Source organism: Eutrigla gurnardus (assembly GCF_963514095.1).
Source record: "Eutrigla gurnardus genome assembly, chromosome: 8".
NCBI classification, from domain to species: domain Eukaryota; kingdom Metazoa; phylum Chordata; class Actinopteri; order Perciformes; family Triglidae; genus Eutrigla; species Eutrigla gurnardus.
The window spans coordinates 27916308-27927425 of NC_139922.1; the positions used below are offsets into that span (position 1 = coordinate 27916308).

General features: G+C 44.0%; 1 protein-coding gene across 1 annotated transcript; it reads right to left on the minus strand.

Annotated features, from left to right (window-relative positions):
- Positions 1–1420: 1420 nt before the first annotated feature.
- Positions 1421–10022, minus strand: LOC311017033 (translocating chain-associated membrane protein 1-like 1). Its single transcript, XM_084015143.1, has 11 exons — positions 9623–10022; positions 8738–8798; positions 8456–8574; positions 7054–7170; positions 6897–6955; positions 6469–6553; positions 5596–5666; positions 4933–5037; positions 4687–4830; positions 4434–4594; positions 1421–4317 (listed from the first exon to the last, which is right to left on the minus strand). Exons 1-11 carry the CDS (start codon positions 9740–9742, stop codon positions 4244–4246), a joined length of 1116 nt encoding a protein of 371 aa, XP_083871269.1. The 5' UTR covers positions 9743–10022; the 3' UTR covers positions 1421–4243.
- Between the last annotated feature and the right edge of the window lie 1096 nt (positions 10023–11118).

Consider the following 11118-nt stretch of genomic DNA (forward strand, 5'->3'; position numbering starts at 1 on the left):
CTCACAAACAACGGCGAGGTCACGAGCGTCTTCGGTCCTCCATCGTGCTCCGAAACCCGGCTGGGAGAGCAGCTGCTGCCCAATTTGTTCATTTGAGACAAATCAATGAAAATAACACTGAGGGACGACGATACTTTCCGAGAGATTACACTGACACACACATGTACAAAACACAAAGGCACGCACACGCACACACACACACATACACACACACACACACACACACACACACACGCTCTAGTCCTGCTAATTGTGGGCTATTAGTCTGCAAGTCTGGGATTGCATGTCTTATTAAATACAGAATTTCAAATGAGCTTCGTTAAATAAGAAAGTACTCCCCTTTTAATGAAGCTAATTTATATGGAAATTACACATAATACTGACGATTCAGCCAGAGATTTATCCTCATTGGATGAAGGGGAGGAATTAAAGAAAAAAGAGTGAGATAGTGATCCCCCCCCTCCCCTCACCTTAGTTGGATCCTGCTGTTGGACTCTTTCTGCAAGTTTGCTTTTGAAGCACACACTCAGGGGGTTCAGGTCAGGTGTGTTTGGGGATGCAGCCATCGGGGTGTGTGTGTGTGTGTGTGATGGAGAGCATGTGTGTGAACCCCTGTCCTTGTGCTGACCCTGTGGAGCTCCAGTCTGCCTCTGTTTCCCCCACTGATCCATCATGCTGTCTGATTGCTGAGAGGGAAGCCATTACTCTGAAACAACACAAGGCATTAGCAGTGAGCGGCTGCTCCTCGTGGTGTGTTGGGTCCACACCTCAGCATCCACGCATGCAGATGTCACGTTAACACAACAATACCGGTGAAATCGCACAACGGGGGGTCGAGGCGGAGGTCTCTCCACCCCCCCACCCCGCCTCAAAAACACTCCCTTGTTACGATAAACACATGGGTGCTGCATTGGGTCGTTTGACTTCAAACTGAAAGAGTTGAAGAGCTGCGTACTGTGTGATAAGACAATGTTTCTGTCTCTCTCACTCTTGACTAGTGATTTATTAATGCAGGTCTGTATGCAGCTATGCCCCTGCAGACTGCTTCTGTCCCTCAGGCAAAAAAAAAAGAAAAAGCTCAGCGTTGCCCCCTGGTGGTAATTAATCAAGAGGTAAGATTTGGCCAATATCACCCACATGGGGCAGCGTTTAAATGAGAAATGTTTTAAAATATAATATAGTAGGTCTCTCTCTCTTTAAGTGAAATAGGTGTAAAGGTGTAATGAGGAGGAGAGAGAGAACCCCAATATCTGCTACGCATCCCTGCTTCCTCAATGACATTTCAGCTCCTCTTTCACCCTCACGAGTGGATCATTATGTAAAGCTCTCCTAATGTATTGTGCACTTTTTCCCCCACCCTTACATGGCGTTTCCATGGAGACGGTTCAACTACTTTAAGCTGTGGGCAGCACGTTTAAAAAACGTAAAAGTTTGTAATGAATGAAAGCTTTATTCAGACATGAAATAAAAAAACAAAACAAAAAGAAAATAGTGACGAGGGAATAAAAACAATTAGAACTCACAAGAATTTGCATAAATATATATCTTCAGAGTAGTTCAGAGACGACATCTATCAACAAGCAGCAAAACGAACACAAATCAAGGACGACGCAGAATGAATTAATAGAGTACAATAAACGTGTCTCTGCTGTGGAGGCGTCTCTTTTTTTAAGTGATCTCATGGTGAAATGCATTAATGACCTAGAGGTTGCTCTTGCAGTTCAATCATTGCAGTCCTATCTTTGTTGTTTATTGTTTTCAAACAATTACAAAATACATACATTTGAAAAATCGAGCAACTACTCGTTAGGTTTGTGATTCGTTGAGAATCGATGCAGAAAACAGCCCAAGTGAGCAGTGCTATGGTGCTCTGACGACGAAAAAAAAGTGCATTCCTGTGGGATTATACAGGCTATTGTGTCTTCGAAGCGAGGGGGGGTCAGAGCCTAAACCTCTGCCGATTAGTGAGACATCTGATGAGCAAGAAAACACCTGCAGGACCGGAGCCAATAAAAACACCACACCGACGAAACTGCTCCTCTTGATTGCACGTTTAAACTGGTGTGATGGATGATGACGATGACCTCACCGTCGTACTAAAGCATGTAGTGGTGAAAGCTGCGGGTTCGCCTGCAGCATAGTGTGAACGCAGCGCCGCTCTAATAAGGCCATGAAGTTTAAAACAAACCAGAAACGTTGACACTCGTACCACACGACGTATATATCCAACGGCAACACTTCGGCAAGCTCCATTCTTATATCAAAAAAAAAAACACAATTCATATCTATGGATGCAAAACAAATATTCCACATGTGCACTGGACAACAGTGAATGTCAACAGTTTCCGCTCTATAAAAATATCTTAAAAATCTGACACATATTTTAAGTACAGTGTAGGGTTAAATTACTTTTTTTTTTCCTTCTTCTCTTTTACATCTGGTTTTAATAACAGGCTGGTACATAAGTCCTCTGCTCCACCTTTCCTCCTATGACACCGCCTAACACTGACATGGGGGGCATTAAAGACCACCAGAGTCCCAGTGAGGAGCACTAAAGGGAGCAAAACATGAACGCCGTCTTCACCTCATCCTCCGCTCTGGACGATGATCCCGAGCTCCGACAGGTAGCGCAGTCCTTTTCTGCACAGAGCTTCAACGTGCACAGTGGTGGATCGGGACTCCCGGGTCCAGGTCCAGGTCCAGAGGCCTGGCCAACAGTACAATACGTGTGTGTGTGTGTGTGTGTGTGTGTGTGTGTGTGCTCCGTTAGCAATGTCAGGATCATTGAAAAGGTGAAGCAGGGAGGACAGAAATCACAGAATCTCTCTCACACAGGTGATCTGAGGGGACACTGAACCACAGAAGCATTTAACCGATTACCTACAGAACGTACGATCCACAACTCACACAGAAGCGTGTTGGGGGTAAGGACCTGATTGTGATACACAACAAAACGGGGGGGGGGGGGGGGGGTACAGATTGGAACATTTCATGCTCTGCAACACCGGCAACAGGTATTTTACGAGACGAGCAATAAACATCGCCGTCATCGTCATTCACGGTCAGTTAACTCTCTCTCTCTCTCTCACACACACACACACACACACACACACACACACACACACACACACACACACACACACACAGCTTGTCCCCTGATACACGAGAATTAAACATAAATAAATTAAATAAAAGCAAACACAGAAGGCAAAAGGCAACGCGAGCAAGAACAAGTGATACGAACCAGCGACATTATAAGGACACTTGAAGGAAGATTGTATCGTTTGGATTAAACTAAAAGCAGTTGCTATGTACCGCCGTGTTTGCTGGTTATAGCTCGTCAAAGCATAGGAAATAATAACCATCTGTAGTGTATGGCAACAACAACAATAAATAACTCAAACCTCTTGCAGCAGTTGTAGAAAAAGGCCACTGAATGTGTGTGTGTGTGTGTGTGTGTGTGTGTGTGTGTGAGAGAGAGAGAGAGATGCAAACTCGACAGGACATGTAGGAACTAGCCATAAAGTCTTGAGCCTTAAACCACCATGCGTTTACGTTACCATATAAAAACGGACTGGATCGCAGCCCCGAACACAGTTTCCGATCATGCCGTTTGAGAAAGATTTAACTGTATGCAGCACAGCGTCGCAGGTTTACAGCGCGGCTTCCTCCTGGGATCAGTCGCCTCGATCCTGGAACAACGTGTTGGATGTCAAAGGCAAGAGGCTGACAGATAACAGCAGTAAAAATCATCGGAAAGTTACGTTACATGCTTCAGTTCTCCGGCTGCAGCTATGTCGAATATCTAAACTAACACGATGTAGTCCTCTCGAGCATTTAACAATATTTTTTTCCTGACAACAAGCAGTCGAGCGAGGCTTAATGTTGTGGACTCGACCCCATGCTTTAAAATCACACCCCCACGCAGCCGATCTGATAATTAGCACTTTGCCCTGAAGTTTGTTTGTTTTTTTAAGTTACTTTGACGTTAATTGACTCGATGTCAAGTTAGTGAAGTTTTAAAAGTAACCGGCGGAGCGATCCAAGTTTCACACTAAAGGACACTTTGAAATCTATCCTGTTAAAGCATCGATCCCAGCAGACGGCAGTGCGGAACGTTTAAAAAAAAAAAGGGACAGTCGTGAGGTTTCTTAGTGCGCTGAGTCGCTTTGTTTTGAAGAGCGGTAGATCAAATTTGAAGCTGTGTAATGTCACATTGTCAGAACCCCTCCCCCCTCCATCTCTAGGAAGCTTTGGCTTTTCTTGCCCGTGGTGATGTTTTGTCCTCGGACTTCACAACGCCGTTGGCAGCTCCTCCTGATGAGACAAGCGGTTGGAAGACATTCATGTTGAAAGCCGTTTTTGTTCGCCGATGAGAAATATTTCAGAAAACGGAAACACAGCATCACATCACGAGGTTCTTGAACACTCACCCCTCGTTGGTTCCCTTTTGTGAGGCTTGATTTTTGGGCTGACGGCTTTCTTCTTCGACGCCTGGTTCTGGCTGTGCTCCCTCCACTTCTTCAGCTGGAAGTTAATGAATTTCCACATCATCCAGGCCTGCGTGAGGCAGATAGCTGCCAGACACGTCATCCTGAGAGTGTTGAAGGGAGACATTTTAAGAACTGCACAACAATAAAGTGATTTAACAAAACTTTGGCCACGGCGTTGTTTTTGAGGACTTGCCTGATGGTGAGCACGTTGAAGTTACCTTCCGCGAGGGAGAAGCCCTGGTTTTCTGTGCGTGGCAGCCCGAAGCCAAATGTCAGAACCGAGAGTGTGAGGGTGAGGAGGCGGGCGATGACGAAGAGTAGCGCCCACAGAGTAAAACTGCAAAAGGGGAAGAAAAACAAACATTGCATCAGGTTGTTGTGATCAGGGAGGCGGAAAATACAGGTTGAAAAATAAACCCAAGTGAAGGAAAAGCAGTACCCTTTCTGCTTGTTCTCGTCGCTGAAGTAAAAGAGGCGTGAAGCGTGGAACAGGAGCTCCACCAGGTAGTGAGGGACCAGCAACACCAGGCCCAGTCGGTGGAGGCTAAACGGGGGGAGGGGCGGCGACACGGGGTTAACGGAGGGCAAGTCAGCACACGATGACAGCGAGGAGACGCCACTGAACACCATCATCTTCATATAGAATGTGGCTGTGAACTCTTTCATTACATTACACCACTTCTACTACATCACAGCAGCCCTAATACAACTGATTTATGTATCCACTGTAGTAAACATGAGGGCAGCTGGCCTGACCACGGAAATATTATAATAACTGTATCTTTTACCAGAGAAGAGGAGCGTCCACGATGCCTTAAACTTTATTTTTGGATGGATTTGTCAAAGGTCAAATAAGAGAGCAGCTACTCATCACTCAAAGAAAAAACTAAAGACAAATCTCTCCTCGCATGTTTGTGTCCGAGTCGTTAATCACATAATGACGTACTCCTTTTTTCTTTTTAAACGCTTTCCTGCGATAGGCACTGGTTTAAATATTCTCAGTCATTCTCCGGATGAATCTGATCTTTGTGAGAGAACCACCTACGATATCTTCATTTCATCCTCAGAGGATACGCTCAGAATATTAGATTATTTCACTCACTTTAAGACGTAGGCACCAGTGATGTGGACAACATAAAGGCAGATGTAATAGAGCTGACGGGGGATGTCCTCCTGTGGAAATCAAACAAAGGAGGAAAGTTTGTGTTAGCGTCAATTACCACAAACGGTACTGTGCTGAAAAGTTATCTGGATGACTGAACACACATGCATGATCCAACAAACCACAAGTCCATTAACATTATATTCTTTCTTGTGTAAAACTGGCTGATGTGCGTTTCTTTAAAAGTAGTCCCCCCCCCCCCAAAAAAATGTAATGGCAATATTAATAAATCGTGTGAATTGAATTTGTGCCTGACCAGTTTTCTATTATTATACATTATTATATTATGTCTATATCAAACTATCTAAACAAGCCATGTTGAAGAGATTAAATGTTTGACAAAACAAATGAATGCATTCAGGACGGAGCTCTTGTTTTCCCCCTCTCAACAACACAATGTGTGCTAGCCTTTCACATCAGAGCCAATGCCAGACTACAATTATCACAACAATACGAACATCCGGGCTCCCCCGTGTGGCTCAAAGGTGTACTGCAGATACAAATGTTGAATATGAAACTATGGAAGAAAGTCTGCAAATGTATTTGGCGACGCTCTAAAAATCTGCTGTGAGCTCCTGTGAGGTCACGACCTAGTCTTCGGGAACTACAGGTTCAAAAAAGGTATTTGGGAACTACAGGATTAAAAAAAAAAAGGGTATTTAGGAACGACAGGATTTAAAAAAGGTATTTGGCTGAAACGGCCATCGCACAAAAAAAAAACTTTCACCACAACTAGTAAAAGTGAATTTCATCGTAATCTGAAGCGTTACCATTGACCGCTGACTCACATATTACATTTTGCATGTCCCTTACCTTCCGTACTTTCTGAAAGTACAGCTCAGGAAGTGCATGGAGCCAATAGGCAATTTGGCAAATGTAGAAGAACTTGACCTGAAAGCTAGACAGAGGAAAGTTTGTGCAGAGGTGAGAATCTGGGTGTTTTATCACATTAATATATAACAGCTCAGGTTGTGCTCAGTGCAGTAACTTCTATTTCAAAACAGCGTCATGCACGAAAAGAAAAAACACAGCATGAATCCAAAACGTGATTTATTGATATATAATATTAAGCTTCAACTATGAGATTAAACTTTGATAGAAGATAAAGTAATAAAAAAGTGTGCATTTTTAATCAAGGGGCTGGATCAGTTACAGCTCAAAATACTTCCCTACTTTAAAATTGGAATTAAGTGTTTAAGATCTATTAAAATAATAATAATAATATAAGCTTCATTACTTACACCATGTGAGTGTGTGGGTAACCCTCCCATAAGAAAGTAGGATTTGTTGCAAAGTCCTCCTGAGAAAAAAAAGAGAGAAGAGAAGAAGAGACATTGCATAAGATAAAGTCTAATGCATGCTGGGACAGTGCGTCTCTGTGACCCCTGACCCTCGTACCGCCGTTAAGATGCTGCAGCCCCAGATGAAGGAGAACAGATAGAAAGCCGCCAGCTGTCCAGACTCGTTGAACTTGCTGTGTTTGGTTTTTGAAAGGTGCAACCGCCTGTTCATTTTCTGAAATTAGAAAACAAATTATTACACAAAAAGGTGAGCACATTAATACAACACATTGATATGGGGGTGGGAGACATTTAATTCATTATATTTAGGCTCCTCACATCTCATTTCCCAACAAAGAGAAGGAGGTCAAGCATATAATACTGCCTATTACGGAGTCCTAACTGCCTAAAATGAATTGGAATCAGCACAGTAGAGCAGCTCATTGTCATTCTTGCACGGCTGTTCCAGTTTCAGTGCTTTGATGGTGAAGGATAGGTTCACATTTTCTAAAGCCTGTCTTCACTCTGGGTGGATCAGGAAGTAGAATGATTCATTGCATGGTTGAGTCGATGCTCGACATCTCCGAGTACCTGAGCAAGACACTGAAACCCTTATTGAATGCACATTTCACACATTTTGTCCCCCGTCTCATAAGTGCATTGAGGGTATCTCTTACAGACAAGGACCAGTGTTTAGGATTTAGTGACAACTTAACAGTGAGTTTGCAGACTGCAACCAACTGATTGCCCCTCTGGTCACCCCTCGAGAACCTACGGTGGCCTTCAGATAACGTAAAACATGAGAGTTTTTTAAGTCTTTTTTTGTTGGCCTTTATTCAGAGAGGACAGGGTGAGGGAAAGGGGGGAGAGAGGGGGACAACGACACACAGAAAGGGCCGCCGGTCAGATTAAAACCCGGGGCCGCTGCAGTAAGGACTTAGGCTCGGTACATGGGGCGCCAACTCTATCAACTGAGATATCCAGCGCCACAGACTATTGCATATTTTAAAGGAGAGTTGGACTGGAGTGTCTATTTTAAAACCTGGAGACCTGCATCACCAGTCTTATGAGTATAACGTTAATCCCCCTAAAATCATACATGCTGGTCCTTTAATGGCCAGGCAAAACCGTTTTCAATGCCGACACTACTGTTTCAAGACAGAAATTAAAAAGTGGGATTCTAAAACATACTTGTTGAATGTGGTCCACAAAAGGGTTTTTATTTTTGTAATAAAAATATATATAAAAAGATTTTCCAATTAATGATATCCAAGCGGAAGGCAACATCAAACACAAAAGATGTCGGAACAAAGAGAACATCTTTTTCAGCCATTATGCTTTCATGCACATGCAGCTGGAAGGGTTGGAGCTGGATTCTTTACAAACATAGTTATCCAAAACATAATGACGGACCAGAACGGAAATGTGGTGCCCATGCCGTGTTTGTACAGAGAAGTAGCAAACAACAAACAATGTGAGTCAATTCGACAGCTGCAGAGTTTGGATATCAATGTACTCACGTCGAGAATATATTCTTGTATCAAGGCATGAAGGATGACGGCAATGAGCAGGTAGAAGAACACCGTAGCCACATCTTTAGGCCCATACTGATAGAAGTTCACCGGGTCGCTCTTCTCGTCTGCAACAGAAGAGAAACACAAAGTTGACAGCTTCAACAAAAATGGCTAAAGAGGCAGAACAAGGGAGCGATGAAGTGCTGAGCTTTTATTTAGAAACCAGGTGCAGAGAAATGCAGTGGCCTACTGAAAGTACTGAAATGATTGCTGGACCTATAAACTCACCGAGAACTTGCGTGACGTTGTACTGGACTGTGATGAACATGATGGCAAACTTTGCTGTGACCTGAAACAAGAAGAAAGGAGTGAGGTCAGTGGACGGATTCTGTGTGGATAAGAGTTTGTTGCTGGATGTATTTTGTACAAAGGGAGCCGAGCCTATTGTTTTTATGAAAACCAACACTGTAGAAACGTTGACACTTGCTACATCGTGATACCCTCTTTTTTTTTTGGCATATTCACAATTTCATACGCCTACTGTGAGTAATTAGCGAGGACTGCTGTGTCACTGCTGGATCCTGGACTCCCTGAGCCCCATAACTGGGGTCTGGGGACCTCCAAGGGGGTCTCCCAGGGTTCTCTAGCAAAAAATGAAGTATTAAGTTCACTACCGTTGCTGTGTGTATAATGGTTTTCCTCTTGAATACATGCATCGACAACTCTGTGCCATGATTATAACCAATATTCATATTCACAGGTACAAATCTGATCAATTATCACAACATGTCCAGCCTGGTTTGCTGGGTTTGGGTGGGGGGAGGCCAATATATTGTTTAAATCAAAGTCAGCTGCTGTGTCCATCCAAAGGGGCTAGTGATCAAATGTGTAGCATGCAGGCAGACATCAGGTTGTCAAAAGGCCAAAATCGTGATTTCTTATTAGCCGAATGGTAAAAAAAGGCCTGTTAGCTGTGGCCAGTGAGCGTCATCGCCATCTTCTTTTGGAACCAGTGAGACACATGAGAAGGGAGAGACAAGACACGCTAGCGCCCTGCCTGCCCGGAGCACTGCTGCTGCTGTCATGTCAAGCTAACCGTAGCTATCAGCAGCTAGCATCACTCGGCTAACCACAGGCTAGCTCCCGTCCACACACACACATACACACAAGTACCTCAAACATCAGGCCGAGGAGGATAATCATGGCCAAGCACGACACCATGTCGGCGTGATTCTGGATCACAAACTCGTGGCTCAGCACCGGAGGGCTCTTGTTTTTCTTGCGGAACCCCATGGCTCACGGACGCGGCGCTACCCTCCTCCTCCTGGTCCCCGGGGCTGCCCGTTACACGGGCCCGGCTCTGATGGGAGCTAGCTCGCTAGCTAGCTTAGCTGCGCGCGCGGGCTGCTGTTGGCGCCTCAACGGAGGGATGCTCGCCGGTCGCTCCGCTGCAGTCCGCGCGCGCTCAGTGAACAGCGGCTCGTGCGTTTCGAAAACAGTCATGAAGACGGCGCACCAAAAAAAATCAAACACCAAAGTACACACACACAACACACCCACTTCCTCAGTAAAAGTCAGACGACGGACCCGCCCACTTCAGAACCCCATTCATGAACCGCCCAGTGTCAGTTGACGTAGATGGGAGAACCCGTGGTACATTCAGGGACTCCACTTAAGCGCTCATGTTTCCTAAATTACTAACGGGAGAGAAGATGAAGCCGTTAACAGTATGAGTGAAAATTGTAAATGGAAGGTCTGCTTGGAAATGGTATAACCCAAGAGCCACGGTAATCTGATTACTTGCAAATAGATTAGATAATTCACACCATTATGAGCATTATTACCTGAGGCAGATCCTGCATATTTACCCAGTTGTATTAGCACGTTATGTTTGTTGATGGCTCCTAAGTTAAATCTTACTTTTCAGGCCTTTAAATTTATAGTTTCGTTTATTAGTCTATCTTATTCCAAACTCACACACTGATTACTGATGACAACATTGGATTAATGGATTCTGACAAATAGGTTACTGGCATGCAGCATAGTAGGAATTAAATTATTATTATTTTTTTAATAATACTTTTGCTCAAGTTATATTTTACATTCAGTGACAGACGGAGCTAGTACCACAAACCCATACGTAACGGATTCGGACAACACGTTAGCAACAGAACTGCATTTTTTTTTCACATACCTGCCATTTAATATTTTACTTTGAAAAGAAAGAAAAAAGATCACCGGAAGTTGGGATTTTATGTGCTTTGATATCGCTCCCGTTCAAAAGGCAGCACATTTTCCAGGTAACTTACATTATGGTAGCGTCAATCTGTCAACTCCAACTCGACAGTGATTAACGGACAATGTACGGAGGAAAGCCACGGTCAGATAACTGTTTTTTTGTTTTTTTTCATGGCGTTCCTATAAACGAACCCTAAATTGCAGTGACGCTTATTGTTAGCCATATGTTACTTTATTGGACGTTTACGTTAGCTAACCAACGGTTGCACTAGCGTCGCCTAATGCTAGGCTAACCGTTGATTTAAGTTGTCTTTGAGGTTGTAGGGGGAGCGCTATGTGTTTAAGCAATGCCGTAGCCATATTAGTTGTTACTCAATAAATTGCAGCCTGTGTCAAAGACGCATCCAAATAAATCCTCTTAGATGATACAC